The sequence below is a fragment of the Myxocyprinus asiaticus genome, chromosome 23 (assembly GCF_019703515.2).
Source record: "Myxocyprinus asiaticus isolate MX2 ecotype Aquarium Trade chromosome 23, UBuf_Myxa_2, whole genome shotgun sequence".
In the NCBI taxonomy this organism is placed as follows: domain Eukaryota; kingdom Metazoa; phylum Chordata; class Actinopteri; order Cypriniformes; family Catostomidae; genus Myxocyprinus; species Myxocyprinus asiaticus.
Genome location: NC_059366.1, coordinates 34,218,771 through 34,245,200, shown reverse-complemented (window position 1 = coordinate 34,245,200; position 26,430 = coordinate 34,218,771). Strand labels below are relative to the sequence as shown.

General features: G+C 39.4%; 1 protein-coding gene across 1 annotated transcript; it reads left to right on the top strand.

Moving 5' to 3' along the window:
• Positions 1-1,069: 1,069 nt before the first annotated feature.
• LOC127414165 (isthmin-1-like) lies at positions 1,070-26,430 on the top strand. The gene is made up of 6 exons (XM_051651962.1): positions 1,070-2,246; positions 13,590-13,805; positions 18,799-19,069; positions 23,023-23,166; positions 24,338-24,427; positions 25,111-26,430. The coding sequence occupies exons 1-6, from the start codon at positions 2,109-2,111 to the stop codon at positions 25,626-25,628; spliced, it is 1,377 nt and encodes a 458-aa protein (XP_051507922.1). The 5' UTR covers positions 1,070-2,108; the 3' UTR covers positions 25,629-26,430.

The following is a 26,430-nucleotide window of genomic DNA, read 5'->3' as shown; positions in this document are numbered from 1 at the left end:
CTCAGTATCTAGCCTGTTCAGTGCATCTATGTGAGAGCTAACAAACTCATTGACTATTTATACACAGACACTAACTGCAATTTAAAAGTCCACAGGTGTGGTTAATTAATCTTTAATTGCCATTTAAACCTGTGTGTGTCACCTTGTGTGTCTGTAACAAGGCCAAACATTCAAGGGTATGTAAACTTTTGATCAGGGCCATTTGGGTGATTTCTGTTATCATTATGATTTAAAAAGGAGCCAAACAGCTATGTGATAATAAATGTCTTCATATGATTACTATCCTTAAATAAAATACTGTTTTTTTGCATGATCAGTCATATTTTCAGAATCAATGCCAAAATTTCACAATTTCTGCCAGGGTATGCAAACTTTTGAGCACAGCTGTATGTATGTGTGTGTGTGTGTGTATATATATATATATATATATATATATATATATATATATTAGTATTGAGGGTTTAACCAAAAAGACAAGGGTATGCATACTTAAACATGTATAAATTGTAACATTTTATGCAATGAATTACAATATTTGTTGGCCAAAGCAATGGTTTGATATTTTTGTGTTATGTATATGTTGCATTTCTGCTTTTTTTCTCTTTAAAAGCATGTTCCTGTGTGACAACTCCCCAATAACGATCAAAACTTTCAAAAGCTTTTTTGTAGTCAAAATGTTAAGGTATTTGTCTATACAAAACTGTATTTTCGAAGTAAACCCTGAGAAATTTTCAGGGGAATAGAAAGTGTGACAAGTAGCCCCGGTCTGCCAGTGTAGGCTACCAGTACCATACTATATGGTAAGCTAGCTATGTTTTTAACCTTTTTGAATAATCTACTGTACAAAGTTGTCTTATATGTATGTATATTTGCTACAATCGCGGTATTCAAAATAGATCAACACACAATAGAAAAAAAGCATTTCGCGAGTGCGTTGGGTGGGATGGGGAACGTGAAGGGTTAATTCAGTGGGGAGGGGAGGTGACAGCAAACTAAAAGAAGAGGGGGATATAAAAACACCAAAGTCTTCGTGGACACGAGTCTGACTATGTTTGTGCCGTACTGAAGACACACAACGACAGAAGAGAACACACACACACATACTCGTCCATAGCCGTGGTGTGGTGTGTTACTTGACAGCGCACTTTTACGCAGAAGGTGTGTGTGGATACTCCTCCGCAAGAGCGGCTCATACACCCCTTTTTGGAGTTAGGCAGAGGAGAAACATTGGATCTTGATCACACTGAAGATGTTCTTTTAGTGAACGAGCCCTCATCCCTGAAGACACAGTGGCGCTGGGAGAGGATGACAGCACACTTTGCGCAACTCACCGGAGCCCAACAGTGTTTTCAAACTCGAAATTTTCTACTAAACGTGAAACAGGAGAGACCACGAGGATCTGAATCTGTTTGAGTTGGAGATTTTATTGCTTCTATTTTATTTTTATGTTATAAAAACTAAGGGGAATGTTGCAGCGTCTCAGAACTGTATGTTCTGGGGCCAGTTTACCTGATTTACCTGCGCACCATTAAAACTCAACTCAGTTTTTGAATGGAATGAAGTAAAACTTATGGACTGATTTCAACATATAGTTTTTTCATGTATGTGTGTATCACTTTTGCATTTTATACTGATGTTAAAAGCAATGTGAACACCCCCATGGAATTCTACTACAAATCTTTGGAGTATGAAGTTCATATTGGGACTTATATTTCTGTTTTTGCAAAGTAATTCAACTTCTTTTTGGACATCAGCAAAGCTTTCAAAGGATTAACATTTACTTTCATTAATAATAATAATAATAATAATAATTATTATTATTATTAATTATTTATTTTTTAAAGCAAACAACCACCAAGGACCTAAAAATCACTCGATCTGATCAGTTTTGTCAATCCAACGTGGAGTGATTGGGCTTTTGTAGACCATTTCCAGCCTGTTACTGTTTTCCTTTGAATATTGTTCTTCTGGACCCAGAGGTGGCTCCGCAGTGGTGTTGCGGCTCCTCGTCCGCGGCGGATCCGGAGATCGGAGTGGCTGCGGCGGCAGGAGGCGGCAGCGGAAGCCCAGCAGCACCGCAGGGTCCTGAGAGCGCTCGAGTGAAGAGGATGGTGCGGCTGGTGGCGGAGCTGCTGTTGCTGTTGGGACTCCTTCTTCTGACTTTACACATCACGGTGTTGCGGAGCAGCCCGCTTCAGCAGGGGAATGACACTGTGAGCGCGGAGCAGCACTTGCAGGTGGCGGAGGTGAGTTTGTTGGATCTGTATGGGTGAATCTCAGGAAAACATGCCCAAGTCACATTTAGGCTAATCCCCAAATTAAGGAATATATTTTATATAGGAATATATAAATAATATTTTTTGACAAAGAAAATGAAGCCTGTTTTAGGACTACTAAGGACTAGTTTAGGACTACTTTTTTCCTGTGTTTTTACGTAATTTTCATGAAAATGATCACAAGTTAGGCAAGTGCAGTTACTGTAATGCATGTGTAATGCAGTAATGCAATGTATGTATATGCAGTGTATATATTTTATACTGAAATGCAATGAGTATATACATATATATATACAGGTGCATCTCAATAAATTAGAATGTCGTGGAAAAGTTCATTTATTTCAGTAATTCAACTCAAATTGTGAAACTCGTGTATTAAATAAATTCAATGCACACAGACTGAAGTAGTTTAAGTCTTTGGTTCTTTTAATTGTGATGATTTTGGCTCACATTTAACAAAAACCCACCAATTCACTATCTCAAAAAATTAGAATACATCATAAGACCAATAAAAAAAAACATTTTTAGTGAATTGTTGGCCTTCTGGAAAGTATGTTCATTTACTGTATATGTACTCAATACTTGGTAGGGGCTCCTTTTGCTTTAATTACTGCCTCAGTTCGGCGTGGCATGGAGGTGATCAGTTTGTGGCACTGCTGAGGTGGTATGGAAGCCCAGGTTTCTTTGACAGTGGCCTTCAGCTCATCTGCATTTTTTGGTCTCTTGTTTCTCATTTTCCTCTTGACAATACCCCATAGATTCTCTATGGGGTTCAGGTCTGGTGAGTTTACTGGCCAGTCAAGCACACCAACACCATGGTCATTTAACCAACTTTTGGTGCTTTTGGCAGTGTGGGCAGGTGCCAAATCCTGCTGGAAAATGAAATCAGCATCTTTAAAAAGCTGGTCAGCTGAAGGAAGCATGAAGTGCTCCAAAATTTCTTGGTAAACGGGTGCAGTGACTTTGGTTTTCAAAAAACACAATGGACCTACACCAGCAGATGACATTGCAACCCAAATCATCACAGACTGTGGAAACTTAACACTGGACTTCAAGCAACTTGGGCTATGAGCTTCTCCACCCTTCCTCCAGACTCTAGGACCTTGGTTTCCAAATGAAATACAAAACTTGCTCTCATCTGAAAAGAGGACTTTGGAGCACTGGCAACAGTCCAGTTCTTCTTCTCCTTAGCCCAGGTAAGACGCCTCTGACGTTGTCTGTGGTTCAGGAGTGGCTTAACAAGAGGAATACGACAACTGTAGCCAAATTCCTTGACATGTCTGTGTGTGGTGGCTCTTGATGCCTTGACCCCAGCCTCAGTCCATTCCTTGTGAAGTTCACCCAAATTCTTGAATCGATTTTGCTTGACAATCATAAGGCTGCGGTTCTCTCGGTTGGTTGTGCATCTTTTTCTTCCACACTTTTTCCTTCCACTCAACTTTCTGTTAACATGCTTGGATACATCACTCTGTGAACAGCCAGCTTCTTTGGCAATGAATGTTTGTGGCTTACCCTCCTTGTGAAGGGTGTCAATGATTGTCTTCTGGACAACTGTCAGATCAGCAGTCTTCCCCATGATTGTGTAGCCTAGTGAACCAAACTGAGAGACCATTTTGAAGGCTCGGGAAACCTTTGCAGGTGTTTTGAGTTGATTAGCTGATTGGCATGTCACCATATTCTAATTTTTTGAGATAGTGAATTGGTGGGTTTTTGTTAAATGTGAGCCAAAATCATCACAATTAAAAGAACCAAAGACTTAAACTACTTCAGTCTGTGTGCACTGAATTTATTTAATACATGAGTTTCACAATTTGAGTTGAATTACTGAAATAAATGAACTTTTCCATTACATTCTAATTTATTGAGATGCACCTGTATATATTACACCGATCAGCCACAACATTAAAACCACCTGCCTAATATCGTGTAGGTTCCCCTCATGCCGCCAAAACAGCTCTGAACCGCCGAGGCATGGACTCCACATGACTTCTGAAGGTGTCCTGTGGTATCTGGCACTAAGACAGTTCCTTTAATTCCTGTAAATTGCGAGGTGGGGCCTCCATGGATCGGACTTGTTGGTCCAGCACATCCCATAGATGCTCAATTGGATTGAGATCTGGGGAATTTGGAGGCCAAGTCAATACCTTGAACTCTTTGTCATGTTGCTCAAATCATTCCTGAACAATTTTTGCAGTGTGGCAGGGCGCATTATCCTGCCGAAAGAGGCCACTGCCATTAGAGAATACTGTTGCCATGAAAGGGTGTACGTGGTCTGCAACAATCTTTAGGTAGGTGTCAAAGTAACATCCACCTGAATGCCAGGACCCAAGGTTTCCCAGCAGAACATTGCCCAGAGCATCACACTGCCTCCACCGGCCTGCCTTCTTCCCATGGTGCATCCTGCTGCCATCTCTTCCCCAGGTAAACAAAACACACACACCCAGCCGTCTACATGATCTAAGAAAACGTGATCCATCAGACCAGGCCACCTTCTTCCATTGCTCCATGGTCCAGTTCTGACACTCACGTGCCCATTGTAGGCACTTTCGGTGGTGGACAGGGGTCAGCATTGGCACTCTGACCGGTCTGTGGCTACGCAGCCCCATACGCAGCAAGTTGCAATGCACTGTGTGTTCTGACACCTTTCCATCTTGGTCAACATTACGTTTTTCAGCAATTTGTGCTACAGTAGCTCTTCTGTGGGATCGGACCAGATGGGCTAGCCTTCATTTCCAATGCGCATCAATGAACCTTGGGTGCCCATGACCCTGTCGCCAGTTCACCGGTTATCCTTCCTTGGACCAATTTTGGTAGGTACTAACCACTGCATACTGAGAACACCCCACAAGTCCTGCCGTTTTTGAGATGCTCTGACCCAGTTGTCTAGCCATCACAATTTGGCCCTGGTCAAAGTCGCTCAGATCCTTACGCTTGCCCATTTTTCCTGCTTCCAACACATGAGATTCAAGAACTGACTGTTCACTTGCTGCCTAATATATCCCACCCCTTGACAGGTGCCATTGTATTGAGATAATAAACGTTATTCACTTCACCTGTCAGTGGTTTTAATTTTGTGGCTGATCAGTGTATATACTGTTTATACATGTGTGTGTGTGTGTGTGTGTGTGTGTGTATATATATATATATATTATACAGTGGTGTAACTTGGATCTTGCGGGCCCCAGTGCAAAGAAACTGTCGGGCACCCTCCTATGGGAGCCTTAGTCGTTTTTATCACTCCTCGGGCCCACGGTCATTTTTATGGTTTCTTTCGGTCGACCGTTGCAGGCCCCCTCTCACCCTGGGCCCTAGGTGATATACAGTATATATACTGTATTATGCCTGTAAGAGTTTAAGGGGGTGGGGGGAATGTTCATACATTTTTATGCTTTGCTGTGTCTTTCAGCAAAATTAAATTTCGTATAGCTTTCTTTTGATTTTTGGGTGCAATATGACCTGGACATAGATTCACTCAAACTTGTGCATATGCAGTATTAGTTTATTGGATTAGACAGATAGAAAGGAGGGATAGTTGGGTGGATAAATAAAACTAAAGGTTTTTCAAGAGTTAGCCAAGAATGATGCACAGATCATACATTCCTTTATTGAGGTGGTATAACTTCAAACATTTTTGGCCAGTCTTTTTGTGATGTTTCACAAAATTCATGTTGGTATGTGGTTTGTAGTATACGGTCAGGTAGATTTGACATAGCACAGAGCTTAAACTGAGCTGGGGTGTAGGGTCAGAGTTGGACTCTTGTCTCTCCATCTGACAAACTCCTAGCTGCAGGCTATCGTTTATCATCACTGATCCATCTGTGTCACCCAAGCATTCTGTTAATATGGGCTTGCTTCAACCGCACATTTGCCAATATAAAACAATACAGGCAGACTAGGATAGCAAAATATTGATGCATACAACATGAATGTATCTATTAAAACAGAGTGATGGTGACTTTTAAGGCTACAGAATACATGCTCAGTTTAGACTGTCCTTAGTTAGCCGAGATTAGATCTGGCATTAATGAGTCTGTGCGGATTTTAGCTAAAAGTGTTCAGGCCATCTGTTTACAGAGCAAGTGCACTGCTCCCAGAGACCAGACCCTGGGGTCAAGAAGGGTTTGAGATTAACAGGGTTTTGTTGGGTTCATTAAAAACCCTGAGGCTGCCTTTTTAAATGTATTTTTAGCATGACACTGAAATGCCTTTGTCAGGCTGCAAACGTTGGCATAACTCCATGATGAATGTGTTTATCCACTATCGCAACATGCTTGGAGAGGTACAGTGCCAATGGAAATTCAGTTCCAAAGTTAAATGAGGATCAACTGGGGAAAAAGCAAGATATAAGTTTTGTTTTTCTGTCATTCTCAAACATTTTGATGCAGGAAATGTAATGAAGTTCTCATTTATGTTTAATCAAAGTATCAACATTGTCTCAGATGTTTCTCCTCAAATTCCTTAGGAGAAATATAAATGGACACAAATACAATGGAGACAATAGTCAGCATATAGTAAGAGTATATAGATATAAAAATAAATATAGCATCTTATATGCAAGCTATCCCGTATTTGCAGGGGCATCCAATATTTTGGTCAAAATTATGATGTCACCAATTGTCCCATATTTTAGCAGTGACACCTCTCATCCATCAGGTGACACCTGACGTACGGGACACCTATTGTCCCGCATTTTAGTAGTGAGGCGCTCAAGGGATACCCCCATCCCATATTGAAGCACTCAAATCCCGTATTCTTGTGGGGAAAAGTTGTGAACCCTTTTAGCATAGTTCAGGTCAGTTAATATTGAAATATCTGACTTTTGATTGCAGACTTTGGTACCTTGGCAAATCTGAGCACAGTTTGAGACATTGTTGGCATCTCTGAAACTCCAGAGGAGACATGTGAGATTACTGGGCCTTTTTCTCACAAGAAATTGCTGAGAAGCAGGAGACTTCAGCAAAATTCTGCTTTTATTCTCCATTTATTCTCACTTGCAGTCTAGGAGAAACAATACAGTTAAAGATAACTTACTTGTGATTTTTCTTTGCTTTTGGTTCCTATGAAAAGCTGTACACACTTTATGCTATTATAAGGATTTCCAATGTATTAAAACAGCATGTTCAGTGGTTTTACTACAGTCAGTGGCTGTAGGAAGTGAATGAATCCCGGGTGGGTCTTTAAATGTCTAATTGTGTGTTTGCAGTTTAGTCTAGCCCCGGAGGTCAAGTCTGTGGTTTCATGTGGAGAGTTTGGGGACTGTCTTGAGACTCACTCTGCTCAGAACACATTAATGATATACACGGCTGTTGAAAATATGCCAGGAATGTACCTAGAATGTGTCAAATGTAACTAGGTTTTGAGAGAGGTTGGGAGCTGTGGAGAGGGTGGGAGGTCGTAGGGTTTGGTGATGACCGAATGAGCCTCACTGGCAGCTTCTCAAAGGACTTCATGCATGAACGGATGCAATCACAGAACCAGCAGCACCTGCAAGTCTTACAACATCCATTTGGCCACATACTGAATCACAATGTCTGTCCAGCTTCTTGTTTTGGAAAGCTTTCAGAGAACACAAATGCTGAGATCATATTTGTTTTTTCTTTAGAATGATTTTAGAAATGTATATTATATGAATTAACCTATGCGCTTAAAAATTCCTCAGCATACATTATCTCAATTTATGGTAGTAAAGAACACAATTATCAGAAATTATCAATTACAAAATTATAAGAATTTAAAGGGTTAGTTCACCCCAAAATTAAATGTATTTTTGTATTTATTCAGCCTCATGTTGTTCCAAACACATATGATTTACGTTCTTCTGTGAAACACAAAAGGAGATGTAAGGCAGAATGTTAACCTCAACAAGGATGTAGCAGCCGTGGGGGACACGTCCTCTGCACTCTTTAAAAAGGTGATTTTTGTCCCCCGCACTTTTCCAAGCTAAACCCATACCAAGTCCAAATGGTGGATTTGTATACAGTATTCTTTATGTTTTGTTACTTTGGGCTGATTGAGCGACCATCCAGCCAATCACAGGTGAGTTTCATGAGCCGAAACAACCCTTATGTAATAGGCTGTCAGTCAGACAGTCTAATCAACGTGGCTCCGTTTATTTCTACAAAGTTGCTTTCAACAATGCTCATTTATCCATGTTTTTTATCGGCATTGATGTTGATCAAAATGAATAATCTAGAAATGAGGAACACACAAATGAGAGTTATTTATCGGCATATCATTCTTGATTGGCAGCATTACATGAAATGCACTGCAGAAAAAAAAATCCTTCTTTTAAGTACACATTGTAAGAGGAGTTTATCAGCACATGAGTCTTTATTAAGTTATGCTTTTTATATTATGTTTGTGAGGTAATGGTTTGATCGGTTGTTTTTGCCAATTTAAGCAGATAACTAGATCTGTGTTAAATATGTAAAGCTATTTTTAATATCAGCTCCTGTTTTTTACCTCTATGTTGGTGCCCTGCTGACATACTGTAGGAAAAAAGATAGATCTGCTGTGTTCTTAGAACACTTAGGCATTTTTATTTTTTTATACATGAAAACGTACGGACGTTATTGAAACATAATTATTATAAGACTATTGTTGTTGTCTTTTGATAAAAGTCATGCTCAGCGGCCAGGGGCGTCTTAACGCACGGGCTTATACGAGCTGAAGCCCAGGGGCCTACAACTCCCACGGGGCCCAGGTTGCGGACATGGGGCCATGCGGGAGGATCGCGTTTAAACGCTTTCAGCGGGAGACGTGGTTATTGACATGATGACAGTGCGCAACTGTTAAAGACATCCGTGTATTGCTTGTTTCACACAAGACACTCATTTGTCACCACCTTCTGGCATCACCAGAAATGATCAATGAATCATTAAATGGATCTGAACGTATTTTGGTGAACGTAGTCAAAACACTCGAGCCACTTGGATATATTTAAATCCCACAATGCACAAGCATAGATTAAAATATAAAATTGCATTTCCCAGACATTGAAGGGGACATGACCAGTCATTATGGGTTTTTCAATGATCCAAAGATTTGTCTTTTATTCCCCCAAAATTAAATATGTGTTTACATCTTTGCCCACACTACAAGGAGCATTGTTCCTCAAATAAAAAGACAAAAAAGCAAATACTTCACTTCTTTGTAGAGGTGTTGCATTGAAATGCCCTTTGCACTATGTGTTCAGCCTTTGTTTCCTGTCCAGTATCCTGGGAAGACCCCCTGAGAGGCTCCCAATTGAAAATGGTGTCATGCTCCTTAAGCAAAGGAGGAAGTAGAGTCAAAAATGTGATGGAGGTGGGCCTCTGAATGTGACTTTCATTTATGTTTCCTTTTTTTTTATATGTAGAGGGGCGTGTAAGAGGCCCGAATGGAATGAAGAATGGTGTGTTACTTTTAAACAAGTAAAAATTACCTACTGTATCTTAACCCTACTAGGCTATGAGATCTATGAGAAACGTCGCTAAGGCCCTGTTTGCATCTAGTTTCAACATCCGTCTCAGGTGATCCGATCACATCTGGTCAATCTGATCACAAGGGGTCAGCTGAGACAGATTGCTGTGTACACCTGCATCTCCGGTGACTACTTGTGATCAGACTTTGAAGGGACTGGTCTCAAATTTGGTATCTACTTTACGTATATCACTTAGTTACTTTAATAGAAAAGTTCAAAAAAGTAAAAAGGAACAAAACTCTGTAATACATCTGAGTGGAATGCTTATTGTTAGTTGAATAACTATAACTAAATGAGATTCTGCATGCTTTACATAATTTGCATTGTCCATGTTTCTGTCAGGCATGAAAGGAGTTTTGCAGGGGTAACATGCATAGTGTATGCTCAACTTTTTGCAAGATCTTTTATAAAGATTCTCATTATACACTGTACTGTGGTGCAAGTGCAATGAATATATCAGATCAAAGCTTCTGAGGAAGGAGACCCTGGCCAAGTGAATAACTCCTTATATTTTCTTTTTGTTTTGTCATCATTGGCCATGTCAAGTTAACTCTAATGACATCATTGGGATTTCTTAAATAACCCTCTCTTACTCTGTCTGTCTGCTGTCAAAGCAAGACAACAGCCTTTGTTTTGCCATTATAATGTTTTGACTTTTGTGTTTCGACTGAAAAAGTCTGACTAAATTTGGAAGCTAATAAGAACCTTGCAATCAGCTGCATGACATGACAAATCCATCATGCTTTGTGTTATTGATGTGTTTCTGTGGTAACAGTAAGGTTTCTATGTCAGTAATGCTGACTTGTTTGATGTAAGATTTTGATCATACTGCCTATACTTAAAATACCCCTACTTCAAACCATCAGTAATGTGCTTCTAGGCCCATAGTAGCTTATTGTCTCTAATTTGGCTCTCCCATAGCTTATCTATGTTGTTCCCCAATGCATTGGACAACATTGTCCAATTTGTACCTAAAGTGAAACGTATTCTACATTGCAACAATGTATGGTGCAGTGTAGAGCTTGGGCAGTCAAAAAAATGGCTTGGGTGAAAGAGAGAGAGAGGGAGGTGAGAAAGAGACAAAAGATTGATGGTGCCCTTTGATCTTAGTGTCTAGCTCAGTATGCATGATTACAAGCTACTTATAGCTGTCCAATTGTGGAGTAATTGCCCCCTCTGTTTAAATGTGACAGCGAACACATGCCTTAGCAGTCTAAAGGGAAAACAATTACAACCCTCTTTGTCAGGGAAAAGTGTATTTTTCTGTCAGGGCAAGTGAGGCACCCAACAATTTTGCAATGTGGGCTCCGGACTATATCTGTTTCAGCTGCTCCAGAGAAATTCAGTGTAACTGTGCGCCAAAACTCCTCTCTTGATTCAGGGGTAGACAGCAGGCCTTTCTTACACTCCTTACGAGTAACCAAAGAACATCTTTTTTAAATTTAAGAACAAGAGACAGAAGACTTGCTTCCTGAGTCTGTTGAGTTGGGTTCCACGATAGCGAAAGTACTTCTATTTTGCAATTTTTCTAACTGAATACAGCTTTTTTTCCATTACAGATTATATTATCAGTGTAATAATTTGAGTGAAAAGTTTAATTTCAGAATTTCAGTCTAAGCAAAGAAATCTGATCTTTTGTTTAAAGATGTTAACACAATTTTGTCACATATTTGATCAGTGACCTTAGAGATGCAGTGCAGAATCTTAAAGGAACAGTTTACCCAAAATGAAAATTCTCTCATCCTTTTCTCATCCTCATGGCATCCCAGATATCTGTGACTTTCTTTCTTCTGCTGAACACAAACAAATATTTAAGAAAAATATCTCTACTCTGTTGGTCCATTCAATGCAAGTAAATGGTGACCAGAAATGTAAAGCTCCATAAAGCACATAAAAGCAGTATAATCCATATGATTCCAGTGGTTAAATCCATGTCTTAAGAAGCGATATGATAGGTGCGAGTGAGAAACAGATCAATATTTATGTCCTTTTTTACTGTAAATTCTCCTTCCTTCCCAGTAGGTGGTGATAGGTATGAAAAACGTTGTTTTAAATGTGGAAGTGAAAGTTTATAGTAAAAAAGGACTTAAATATTGTTCTGTTTCTCACCCACATCTATCATATCACTTCTGAAGACATGGATTTAAGCTCTGGAGTCCTACGGATTACTGCTACCATAGGAGCTGCCATATACCATACGCTGCCTTTATGTGCTTTTTGGAGCTTCAACGTTCTGGCCACCATTCGCTTGCATTTAATGGACCAACAGAGCTGATATGTTTTTCTGAAGATCTTCATTTGTGATCAGCAAAAATAAAAGAGTCATACACATCTAGGATGGTATGAGGGTGAGTAAATTTTTGGGTAGACTATTCCTTTAAATATTTCTTATTACTTTTAGGAAAGGGGTTTTGCAGGTAGCTGTTAATTTCTTCTGAACTCTTATGAAACACAACAGAGGTCACTGGATCAATATTATCTGCTCTCGCTGCATTTAGGTGGTCATTTTTGGATTTTAAAATAACTTCTCCAGACCCAGTTACCTTAAGTATTCTCATTTATTTGGTTCTTTGTGAATTGTCCCTTTAAAAAGGATCTCTAACGGCAGTTTATTGTTAAAGGTGCTCTCAGAGTGTCTCAAGTGTGTGTTTACATTATGGGGTGATAAGGAGCTATGTAGCACCTGTGGCTAATTAAGCCATTTGAGGTGAAATTGAGTGAGTCAAGCTTCTAATATCTCTAATCTCTCTCAGTGTAAACAAATAATGCTGGGATAGGCTGGATGAAACCTGTATCGTTTCCATTGATCTCCATCTTTAAGGTCTTTTTCATGAACATATGGCTGGTTAAAGTGGTGTTAAAGGCGTCTGGGTTTCAGTGATTTGAGTGACCCTTTTTGGAGCAATTTGTCTTATGAATCCTCTCTGATTGACTAATTCAAATAAATTCCTATATCTACATAAACATGTTTAGCTCTATACTGCTGGCAAGAAAAAAAAAAAAAAAAAACTAAAACCAGCCTGGTTGGTCTTTGATGGTTTAAGATGGCCACCAAACCTGGACAAGCTGGTTTATCTAAAAAAAAAAGACCAGAACTGCTCTACAACCAACCTACTGACCAGCTAAACAAGCTTGGGCTGATTTTAACTGTTTTTTAATTTTTAATTTTAGCTGTATTATAGTTGTCTACCAGGTCAAAACCATCTGATTGACCATATAGACTGTCTTGGACCAGCTAATGACTAAGGATTTTCCAGCAAAAAACACCATTGTATCACATGTGTTCCTCCTCACCTTCCTCGTCGACAGTGACCTGAGAGTTTTGTGAAGTGACTTCTGCTATTTTAACCAATAAATTATGAATCTAATGACGCTAAGCAGTTCTAATCACTCTCATCTGTGTGGTTCCATAGTGTAAATATACTTCTGCATTTCGTCTAGCATCAATTGTACAACTACTCTTGAGGTTGGGATGAAAATGAGCTGATAATTTAGATTTATTTATTTATTTGAGAACTCTGATGACAAAAAGTCTAGTACAGCCCTACAGACCTGGGTGTAATCTGCAGACTTTTTTGCTTTTTCTACATTGTTTTTGTGGTGAAATGTGCGAAATGGATTTAAACACAGTAGAATGTGCAAAATAGAGCATACTACACACTTATTGGTAGTTGAATGCATTATCAGATTAGACAAACATTTTGTAAATGTAAAGGGCAGGGAATCTATACCTGAGTTTGTGAATGATGGATGTTAGAATTCCATGTCAGGCCCTTTGTCAAGATAATGATTCTTTATTTCAGTTTGCCAGTAGTATAATAATTTGCGCTGTGTTATTATTCTGTATGCAGAATAATGTCAATGCAGAAAGCAGCTCCTCTGTTCAGCTGGGACCGGGTGGTAGACAGTCCAGAGTGTCTCATAATCCAGCATCTAAGCCCTGGGTCCAGAGTCACGGGACAGGGGGCAGCCTGCAGAGAGATGGCCCAGGAGCTTTTCTTCTGGACTTGCAGAACCTACCCGATCTTTCCAAAGCTGACATAAATGGGCAGAACCCCAACATACAGGTAGGAAGATGCTCAGAATGAATGCTTTTCCCTCAGTTTTACCAAATCATTTGCAATGTGTCAAGTATGACCAATACGCTGAGTATGACTTAAAATCAGCTTATTCAAAAAAATCGGACAACTCAAGAAAACGGCGTTTACATGACATTTGAAATGATAAGGTTATTTATTGCTTTTGACGTCAAAACGTAAACAGGCATTCGCACAAAACTTGCAACACAAATCTAAGTGTCGAACGTTTTAGGCTTAAACATTTTATGACCCTAACCCAATAAAGAAACACCATTTAAGGCACTCACATGACGTTGTCATCTTATTAAGCATAGCCGGTGTAAGACTGTGCATTTTATTGCACTCACTGAAAACAATCCCATAGAGTATATTAAAGTGTTTCTTAGCACTGAATGGTAATTAATGTATTGTATTCTCTAAAAAATGGAAAGCAGTCCAACACAAACACAATTAGACAAATTCACTGAACAGTTTTTGTGTGCTGTATTATTCTTTAACCACCTGCAATCCATTTTAGGTGCTAAATGCGTTGAAATAGCACTGCGCAGTGAGAATATTTTATTTTTTTAAATATAGCAAAATAGTATTTTTTAAAACGTATTGACATTGTCTTCAGCGTAAGTGCACACCTCCTTTTAATGTAAATTAAAATATTACAATATTACAAATTATAGTTTGCTCCTTATTCACAAAAGTCAGCGCTAATGGCCTCATGCAAGTAATGTAACATTGCACTATTATGGAAAGCAGGCTGTAAACAGGATTTTATTTAAAATAAATGTTTGTGTATTTTTTTTAATGATCATGCCAGCAGTCATCCATCAAATGATGAAGAAGAGCGTTACAACCGGACACACACCTAGATGTGTGGTGGAGACAAGCACATTTTCAGCATTTTTAAGAGCCGATTCAAGTAGCTGTTCAGTAGTGGTGAAGCTGTGCAATCATTGCAAAGTATGCAAGATAGCAATGGTCTGCCACATCCTTCAAAACCTAGCACTCAAAAAAAGGCTGCAAGACCAGGAATTGTGTTGTGCCGTTACCCTATTTGCATAATTTATTTAGTGAATCAGGCACTAAAACAAAGCAGAGAGTGTATGCAAAAAGATGGTGCTATCAACACTCTAGGTGAATTCCCCTCCAAAGAATTTTAAAGGAGATATGGCTGATCAAGCACATAATAAAGCAAAATCTTGGCAAACAGAAAGTGGCAGAAAGCCCTGTTGCACATCAGCACCTCTTTTCAAGAACCGAGCCTTTTGGTCCCCTAAGCTTTCTTTGCTCCACTCTCAGACACACACACACACACACACACACACACACACACACACACACACACACACACACACACACGCACACATAACCCTTAACATTCACCTAGCTGAGTCTCAGAATCCACATACACCTGTACAGCACTCTCCGCCAAGTAATCCACCATTAGCTCGGTCTACATCAGAAAGAAAAACATGGGCTTCTTGACCATGAATTGCTGAAGGAATAAAGTGTATCAATGTCCCAAGATGGAAGACGGGGGTGGGGGGAGGGTATGAATGGGTATCTTTGATCCAAGGCATCATCTGGCTTTCATGGTCTTAAGGACGCTGAGAGGCCCTTTGAACTTGATGTTTAGGTGGAGAGAGCAAGAAATAGAGAGGCTGGAGAGGGGAAGCCCACTCCCCTGCCCCAATCTGGGAGGCAAATATGTTGCTGGTGGGGTGTTTGGGGGGGGTGGGGTGGGGTGGGGGTGTCACTGCAAAATGGCAGCCTCTCAGACCTGTGGAGCATGACCATGACCTGAGCCAACGTCCATCTGGAGTGCCACCAGATCACACTTCTCCTCACCGTTTGATGTTTCACCAAAAAGCTTCTCTCAGTACAACAAACACACTTGATCTGTGTGATCATTCTCAACATGTGCAAGTAAACAAAATGCAATCGCTGTAAATTGCATAGCATTTTTTTTATTTTTTTTAGTTTTATAGCATAGCAAAAAATGACTAAGAATTGACCCTTCCCTAAGCCCCGCCTTAAAAGCGTTTCTGACCAATCCTGTCTTAGCAAATGTTGCCCTGCCGCCATTACTCTGACACACATTTGCTATGTGCTAATGACAGCCTGTGGAAGTAATGTGTGTTTGAATACTTTTAGGTAGGATTTTATCAAAAGAATTCAAAAAATTTAAAGAACGTTGTTGCTGGGTCATTTGTAATAGTGACACAATTTACCCAGAGAGGATACCCGCAGTGTTTTTCTTTCTTTAAAAAAATCTGGAGAAGGGCATGTTATGGATTAAACTGTAACAGCCCTCATTCCCAAATGAACATATAACATCTGCAACGACATATTTGCTCCATGGTAAATTAAAGCTAATAACTGAATGCTAATTTATTTATGTATTGATTAATACATAGTCATAGTAAAAGCTACAGTAAGTAAACAGTGTTATGAGATGTTATAAACAGCTCTGTTCACTTACGCTAATTTTATTTAGATGTGTAATCGTTTTTACCTTTTCAAGTGACTGTAATAATCATTTGCTTTGATTCTGGTTCACAGTCTCCACAGTTTTTATCAAATTACTGTGCAATTAACTATTTCTTTTACAAAACAAACTTCAGATAAATATGCATTACAATGTCACTCTTCATATCAGCCCATGTATAAATATTATACATTCTGTTTATGAGAATATTTAGCCAAAAACCGCATAGTTCATGGCAATCTCGCATTCATTCCAATGGGAAGTTCTGCAGAGCTTGTCAGAGCAAACAACCGTAACCAAGGGGGGCGGAGCTTAGCAAAGGATCATGGTATTTTGATATATCGTGATAGTACTGAATGATTAAAGTAATATTTTAGTCAGTTCCGCATTCCAAAATTGGTAGACATTTTATTGTTTTGCATCACTTAGTTTGTCTGTGTTTGCTACATAGAATTCGAATTCTGTGCATCACAACATTGTAACCCAACTATTTTTGTTGGCTGAGCAAAAGTAAATATATCTGGCCATACTGTGTCTGAAATGTCAGTTTCTTAATATTGATATTCATATTTTGAATCTCAGAACTGTAGAATACTTGTACAAGAACACTCTTGCCTGTATGATATTGCCTAAATATACAATGGTATTTACATGGCAAACCTAGATACTTTAAATATAATAAAATATATAAAATACCATGTTATTAAAAAGTGGTGGTTTGTTAAAAATGAGAAAGAACAAAAACAACAAATAAAAATAAAACATGAATATACAAAATTTGTTGTGTTCTTGTATTTCAGTTAAAAGGATAGTTCACACAAAAATGAAAATTATGTCATTATTTACACACTCTCATGTTGTCTTAAATCCAGTGGACCTCAAAAGAAGATGTTAGGTAGAATGACAGCCTAAAGCCCAAAGTATACTGTACTTCGGTCAGACACGAACGCTTAGCATTCACGTACAGGACGCGTGACGCAAATCTCGTTATCTTGTCGAGCACTGAACACGTGCAGCCCGATTTTTCTAACCGCCATCTTTGAATGTGCAGAATGCGCATGCGCTAGTGATGGGTCGTTCATAAACGATTTATTTATTTTGAACGATTCTTTTATGTGACTCGTTCATTTTGTGTTGGCCGCACATGCGCATTGCGCAACCTCCGTTCGTTTGTTACGTGAAAACCACATAGGCGCTGTCCAGAAAACAGAAATGATTAGTTCACCTTTCAACTCTTTTGGTCCAAGTCATTCGTTCTTTTGTCACGTGATACCGTATACGCTATGCATTTCTCACACAAGAAACAGAAATTATTAGTTCACCTCTCGAGTCTTCTTGTCCATGTCGTTCGTTCTTTTGTCACGTGACAGCCGTATACGCTATGCATTGCTCACACAGGAAACTGAAATGATTAGTTCACCTCTCTAGTCATCTGGTCCGAGTCGTTCGTTCTTTTGTCACGTGACAGCCATATATGCTATGTGCATAGCATATACAGCTGTCACATGAAAAAAGAACGACCGACTCGAGAGGTGAACTAATCATTTCTGTTTCCTGTGTGTGTGCATAGCGTATACGGCTATCACGTGACAAAAGAACGAACGACTCGGGCAAGAAGATTCCAGAGGTGAACTAATCTTTCTATTTCTCATAATTTGTCCTTGGCTGCATTTTCATTTTTCTTATTGGGACTATAATCAAAGTTTGAGTAAGTAGATGTGTTGGGGGGGATTTGGCTATTGACAATGTAACATTTTAATTTAATTCGGCTCAAATGAACGAAATGATTTGAATAAAGATTCGTTCATTTTTGCTGAACGAGACTCAAAGATTCAAGTAAGTAAAATGATCCGATCTTCCCATCACTAGCATGCGCTTGGAGTTATTTGCACGAATAAGTGACTCCTCATGGTGGCAAAACTCACATTTGAGCCGTTGCTGTCACAAAGAAATGCTAGAAATGCCGGTAAATAACAGGAGACGAAGGTAAAAACAACAACAGTAAATATGCACGTCATGAGCTCGTGTGTGAGGAGGTCAGGAGATACCTGCATTTGTAAAACTCGAGTCTGAAGGAACATAAAGACATCTTTATGGGTCTAAACTCCTGAAGAGAAATTGTTCGGTGTCTCATTGCAGTCATAGCACACATGCGCTATGGTGGCTGACCTGTGTATGCGCGCACCATCAAATGGAGTATTTTTTGACAGGCTCGTGTTCGACTGTACTCAGACGCTGAGCGTTCGCTTCAAAATTGAAGTATACTTTGGGCTTTAGTCACCATTCACTTTTATTGTATAGAAAAAAAGCAATGTAGTAAATTGGATAGTGAATGAGACTAACATTCTGCCTAACATCCCTTTTTGTGTTCTATGGAAGAAAGAAAGTTATACAGGCTTGGAACAACATGAGGGTGAGGAAATGATGACAGAAATTTAATTTTTGGGTGAACTAGGCCTCTAAATGCTTATAACAACAGCATGACAATATCTCCTCTAGGTTACCATAGAAGTGGTGGACAGTCTGGAAGGTTCTGAGCCTGAGAAGGGAATACGTAAAGAAAACAAGCCAGGCTGGGTGGCTCCTAACTGGAGGAACTGGTGGCAGCGTTCCTCTTCGTCTACGTCCTCTGTGTCCACACCAAAGGGGCCTGATGAACAGGACTACCCCTACGAGAGCAAGACAGAGGACAGTAACTTCCTTAAACCATTGGGAGACTGGGAGCGAAAAGGGGCAGGCGGCACAGGAAGCAGAACCCAGGCTGAATACGGTACGCTGCATGTGTTAAGGCACATTATGAGTTATTGTCTGAATGAAGGGCTCTACAAAGCTTAAATATGGATCCGGCGTGAGGTGCTGGAATCTGTAATTTGCACAGCAGACAATTTAAAGGGGTAATTTTGAGCGTTTGGGCGTGTTTGTGCTGTTACCTGATTTGCATAATTCCTTTAGTGAATTGAGGTCTAAACAATGCAGGCAGTGCATGCAGATAAGCTATGCTATTAGCTGCAATTCATTCTTAGTGAATTCCCCCCTTTGTATGTCCTGTAAGAGACAGATTCCTGTGTGGAGGAGTGTGTCTGCATGACAGAAAACACTCTTGAACATCAAAGGAGAATAGAGAGAATCCATAGCATCTGTTCCTTTAGCCTAATAGCGCTCTTTCTCTGTCTATCTCTCTTTTTTTTGGTAAAGTGGAGCTAAATAAGTGAATGTCTGTTACTGTCAGACTAGACATTTGTCAAAAACATTTTTACCCTGTTGCCACTTGCATTACACTTTTTTTTTTTTTTTTTGTCTGGAGGAATACTTTTTGATTAATATGCTAAGATAATACCAGTCTAGAGACAAAATTCTCAAATAAATTTTGAGTAGGGCTGCACATTTTGGTCTAAACATCATACTGTGATTCTTCACATTGTGTAATTCTGTCATTATTTACTCAACATAATGTTGCTTTAAACCTATTTAACTTTCAGTCACCATTCACTTTTATTGTATGCGAAACATTTGTGTGTCATGAAAGAAAGTCATACAGGTTTAAAGCAACATGAAGGTAACTAAATGATAACAGAATTTTCACTTTTGGGTGAATTACCCTTTTAACATCTCATATGGCTGCTAAGATATCAAGAAAAAAAAAAAAACACAGGATATTTAACAAAAGCCAATGTTTGTAAAATAAAGTGAACCTGGAGCACTTTGTGTTCACATTTGCATTTTAACCATGAAAATGGTGTCGCATGGACTGTACACAAATTGCAAACTGCTCTGAGAAAGCTGAAAACACTGTATCACGAGCCCTTTTCATGTAACATGGAATATGGATGCTGTCCCTTCACTCTGAAGTGCGTAGCATATGCAGGCTATAATTTATTTGATTAAAAGGCAGTCTTTTGTGGTTTAATAATCACATTAAGCCAAATTACGATTTAGATTTTATTTAAATTAATTGTGGAGACCTAATTTTCAGTGTCCATTCCTCATGACTAACACACAGTTTGTCATGGCCATGACACATTCCTGAGGTTTTGCCATATCTGCTCTTGATTGGCTCATTAGTTTGCTTTAGTGGTGTGTGTGTGTGTGTGTGTGTGTGTGTGTATGGAACTCTGGGGTGTGAAGGTTTCAAACATGTTGTTGCCTGTGAGTTGGACTGCACTCAACTGTGACTGTGCGCTGAGCTGGTAATATTGTCTTTTTAAGACCAAAAATCTATGTTCTCTCATCAGGGGCAATGGATATAGATTGTGGTTGGTTTGGTTTGTGTGTGTGTGTGTGTGTGTGTGTGTGTGTGTGTGTGTGTGTGTGTATATATATATAATATATATATACACTGTGTACATACTGTAAATACACACACACACACGAGTGCAAGCTTTAGCAATACCAATGAGTTATTCCAAGGATGTAACCACTATTTAGGATTGGGGTATGGCTTTAAGGTTGACCACTAATCTAAATATAGGGGGGATATTTGCCTCTCAGTGTCTATTGTTGTTACAGACCTGTATTCATACTGTTTGTTCCCTTTAAATGCTTCTAAATCCCACTAAAAATGACAAAAATAGTCCCAAAATCCAAAATGTGGGGGCAAAAAATGCCCTTGCAATGAATTATTTTGTTTTTTATTTGTAACATCTGCTTTAGTGTTTAATATTCTATAATAGTTCTAGTTATACATATAATTACATGTAGCCATGTGGAGAAATTTCATGTAATTTAACTCTAGTCATGAATTGTACATGGCCCCTTTAAGAGTTTTGCAACACTCACTTTCCAGTACATTCTCGTGATAGAAGCGTGAGAACATACATTGTGCAAGAGAGCTCCTGGTTTGGTTCATCCTTTGATGGATCTTTGGGATGCATATGGATTGCATGTGTGGAGTTTGACCACATTCTGTGCACACATGTGAGGACTGGCCTCTGCCATGTTTCATTGTACCTTATTTCATTTCCATATTTCATTACTGTTTTTTCATTTTACTGTGTTTTATTTTGCTAAATTTATCATTATTCTTTTTTAAAAAAAATACAATCTGGCCCCATCGACTGCTGTTTTTTTTTTTTTTTTTTTTTTTTGGACAGCCATCAGAATAAAACCCCCAAAAGATATCCTGTGTTGTATCCTGTGTTGTTTCTTTATAACCACAAGATACATACATAAAATACGAGTTGATGTTAATTTATTTCTTAGGGTTAGAGGTAATAAATTCTTGAGAATTTGTATTCATGAATTGATTAAATTGATGTATTCATCATATGTCATGAATGAGAGATCGTTTGTTTTAAATGGATGGAAAAAAATATATGCCCAAGTAAAAAATGCTCCTGAAAATCAAATCTATTGGCAAATATTGGCCCTTTATGTAAAAGTTAATTTCTGACACTGGTTTCATGCCATCTAAAAAAAAATCCAATTTGAGCGAGAGACAAAACAACTGTAAATGACTTTGGTGATTTGGTGAAAATGAAATTTCAGAAAAAGACATTTGTGTTTTCTAGAATACTCCACACTTCCCAGTTGCTTCTTGGTGTTTGAAATCAATGTGCATATTTACATGCACAGTCTTACACCGATTATGCTTAACAAGCCGACAACATGTAAGGTCATTTAAATACCTAAAATTGTTTTCTTTTATCGGAGTAAGGTCATAAATTATTTAAGCAAAATAAACTTTTGGCTCAAGTAGATTTTTGCCCATTACCCTGATTTCACTTTGCATGTAAACACCAATCCAATATGTGGAAGTGTTGTGTACAAAATGAATGATTTCAAATCTCATTTAAACACGGTTTTCTTGCTTTTTCTGACTTTCTGAATACGCTGTTTTTGATAGTTATCAGTGTATTGTTGTGCAAGTAAACACACTTACTGTCTGTTAAAGTAACTCTTGTATATTGCCTTCAGATTGTCCCTTATCACTGAATCTCAAGTTCTGGGTTATAGTGTAGTACTTGTAGCTGTATGTTTTTTTTATTTTTTTATATGGGATTTTTCCCATTTTTTTCTCCCAATTTGGAATGCCCAATTCCCAATGCGCTCTAAGTCCATAGTGATTCGCCTCAGTCCGGGTGGCGGAGGACAAATCCCAGTTGCATCCGCGTCTGAGACAGTCAACCCGCACATCTTATCACGTGGCTTTTTGAGCACATTGCCATGGAGACATAGCGCGTGTGGAGGCTTCACGCCATCCACTGCGGCAACCACGCTCAATTCACCATGCGCCCCACCGAGAACAAACCACATTATTGCAACCACAAGGAGGTTATCCCATGTGACTCTACCCTCCCTAGCAACCAGGCCAATTGGTTGCTTAGGAGACCTGGCTGGAGTCACTCAGCACGCCTTGGGATTCGAACTAGCAAACTAGCGAACTCCAGGGGTGGTAGCCAGCGTATTTTACCACTGAGCTACCCAGGCCCCAGCTGTATGTTGTTTAAAAAAGAGCTAGAAGTTGGCATAAGTATGCCGAATTGGCTCATTCATTCAGCCCTTCCTATGTGAATCAGCTAATTAAAGAGTTATGCTAATGGATAGGCCAGCAGTCAGAGTATGTGTGTCTCAGGTATTTGAAACATAAGGTCTGAATCACATCTATACAGTGGGACAGAAGGAGCACCACACAACCTGTGCTCATAAGTCACACCGTATGTTTTAAAGCTCTAGGTCAAGAGCTTCTAAATGTGTTAATTTTGACTGTTTTCTTGCCTATAACAGACTACATAGATGGAGAAGGTGACTGGAGCGGCTGGTCGCCATGCAGCGTAACATGTGGAAATGGCAACCAGAAGCGGACCAGGTCGTGCGGCTATGCCTGCACCGCCACAGAGTCACGGACTTGTGACATGCCCAGCTGCCCAGGTGAAAAAGAATCCCTTTGATTCTCTTTTGGAGGTTATGCAAGCAAACTTTTCACAGATTAAAAAGTGCCATACAGTGGCCCCCAAAAGTATTTAAGATACACTTAAAATGACACGCATGTCTCTGCATCATATTACAAAATATCAAACCAAGTGGCATTTATTTTAAAGAAATATAGTAACATTTTTAACAAAATTTCAAACAAAACGTTTCACAAAAGACGTTTGTTAGGTTTAAGATTATTATACAGTAGATTTATTGTTAAAAAATTAAGTCAAAAGGTATACGGACACTTTCTGGTCAAACTTTATGGGACAAGTCCATACAGTAGTTAATGTAATGAACTACACCTGTGCTTGACTCTGCTTGACACCTGTGTGAACTTAAGGAGAACCGACTTCATACATTGGCTGCGTCTGAATCCAAAGGTAGCTACCTTGTTGCCTCACTGATCTATCAGTCAATGACTTAACAGACAGTGTTTGCATACCAAGGTATCTTATGAAACCGGTTTCGGACAGGCTTCCGAGGCAACACTACATCACATTGTTGCTAGAATACCAGCATTCATTCAGTCCAACCGAACCACAGCGGAACTCAACTATTAATCTAGAACACAATCAAGACAGTTTTGGCGATAACCAAGCAACTACAATACTACTTTCTTGCTAGAAATTGAATCAAAAGTTGGAAAAAGTGAAAAATACAACAACTTACATTTATACACAAACTGGCTATCAACTGCCCCTTCGGCCGCCATTTTCTTTCTTCAGCTCAACCGCTGTGGATTTGCACGCACAGGATTGTGGTATTTTATAGCCAGCGGAGGATGCTGCCTTCAAAATCAGATGAAGGTATCACAGAAGACAGGATGTGATGTGAACATTGGATTCCGACGTGCCTTGGTCCCTTCTTACCTCCATATACAGCCTTAGGAGGCAGCATTTTCTTGGTTTTGGATGCGGCAATTGACTAAAAAGACCTTGGGACCAGTTTGTTAAAAGTACTAGCAAAAATGTTTAAGAAAAGTGAATTTAGTTCTGAGAAAAGCTCAGGCATAATTTGTCTGCAGATGCCACTTTATTTGATATGCTCTTTCTAATTTAATGAAATCCATACATTTTTAAGGGTTGCTTAAGTGTGGACAAATACTTATATGTGGTCAAAACAGGGATTGAGGATGCCTTCAAGACAGCTGCAACAGAAGTCAGTCTGCTCGCCGGCACTGGAGAGTTTAACGCAACAGAGCTCTTCGGAGTAGGTAAGATGTTATTTTGTAGTTTAACATTACTTTATGTTCTACTGCTGACTCCTGCATGGCCAAACTAACTAAACACCATTAAACAAGCAAAACAAGATTTTGAAAGGTTTTGAAATGGTTTTTGAAATGCACCATATTTAAGGGGAAAGAGTTTGGGTCAACAGGAGCACATCTGGCCAATCTTTAGTTTTCAGAAATACCACATGGCTCAGACTTTGTATTGGGTACTAGCTGCATTGAATACACCAATAACATCTAGTGGCTTATCATCCTTAATGTAGAAAAACCCATGGATACTATAGAAATAAAAGTTTGTTTTCCAAGCTGCAAAAACTACCCTGCTGGAAAAGAAAAAAGCTTACTAAACCAGCCTAAGCTGGTCATACTGTAGATGGTTTAAGCTAGCCTGGTATTCAGCTGGTTTAGCAGGTCGGCTAGTTAGTGTATCTCAGTCTGACTAGCTGAAAAGGGCCCACAACTCTAAAACCAGCCAACAGACCAGCTTAGGCAGTTAGTTCAAAGTAAGTTTAAACCATTTTTTTTCAAGCAAGTCAAAAATACCAAGCACCTCCTCATTTCCTGCTCACCGTCAATTGTGCATACTTGAGACATGAACAGTGTAATCACACTTTTAAGCACTACTGTAACTCTGCAATAACATTCTGATGTTGGTTACTCTTCAGATACAGACAGTTGTGAGCGTTGGATGAACTGCAAGAGTGAGTTCCTTAAGAAATACATGAGCAAAGTGGCCAATGACCTACCCAGCTGCCCCTGCTTATACCCAACCGAGGTGGCCTACAGCACCGCAGATGTCCACGACGCCACCACGCGGCGCAACTTCCGCTGGAAGGATGCCAGTGGGCCAAAGGAGAGGCTGGAGATCTACAAACCCACCGCACGCTACTGCATCTGCTCCATGCTCACCCTGGAATCCACCACGTTGGCTGCCCAGCACTGCTGCTATGACGATAACATGAAGCTCATCACTCGTGGCAAAGGCGCTGGCACGCCCAACCTCATAAGCACAGAGTTCTCTGCTGACCTGCACTACAAGGTGGACATTTTGCCATGGATCATCTGCAAGGGCGATTGGAGCCGTTACAACCAAGCTCGGCCGCCCAATAATGGGCAAAAATGTGCAGAAAATCCACAGGATGAGGACTTCTACAAACAGTTTGAGGAGGCCAGAGAATTCTGAGTTGAAGGTGGGTAGAGAAGATGCTATAAAACTTCTACAAACAAAATCAGAACTAAGTAGAACTAAGTGTTATTGGACAAAATATGGGAAAACTATGGCTGTGTGTTTGAACAGGACTTGCTACGAGAAACAGACAGCACAGTCAGTAACAGGCACATCAAAGTCCCATCTTGGTCTTATGGCCTCCCTCAGAATCTCTGGATGATACAGTATTTGCATAGTTTGAAAGTGTCTTCATGAAAATAATTTACAAGATAATAATGAAGCAACTCTTCATGGTTCTATTTGACATGTTTATATGTATGACTTAGGGCATTTCAACATTTGCCATTATGACTGATTTTTGTTGTTGTTGTTATAAGGGATAAAAGGGAAAAATATATTTTATAAAGGGAAATCATGTCAGGAATTGCCATGCTACATTTTGTGTACTATGTAACATTATGGACACAAAGCTTCATGTTTTTGAAGTCTTGTATTATGCCCAACATGCATATGGTAATCCACTTTTCAGGATTTTTGGATAGATCCAAGAACATTGGACACAATATTCAGGTTTCCATGCCAACATGCATACATTGTCCAATTAGTATGAACAGAATTCCTATAAGATACCCTGTTGTATCTCTTTCCTTTTTTGCTAAAAACAGAGGAGTCAAACAATCCCTGCATTATCTTTGCAAAGTATTTATTGAGTCATAGTTATGTGTCAGTGGTAAGGGTTCATAACAGCATTTGTGCATATAGATGTATGGTCACATTTTGAGTGATAAATAAATAGGCCATGCCACATTAAACGTCA

Bases quoted from the DNA above. Each gene is read 5' to 3' on its own strand.
- LOC127414165 (XM_051651962.1), top strand. From the start codon at position 2,109: ATGGTGCGGCTGGTGGCGGAGCTGCTGTTGCTGTTGGGACTCCTTCTT. The intron at 13,806-18,798 runs GTAGGAAGATGC...TATCTCCTCTAG, and splicing joins GGCAGAACCCCAACATACAG to GTTACCATAGAAGTGGTGGA. The intron at 24,428-25,110 runs GTAAGATGTTAT...GTTACTCTTCAG, and splicing joins AACAGAGCTCTTCGGAGTAG to ATACAGACAGTTGTGAGCGT.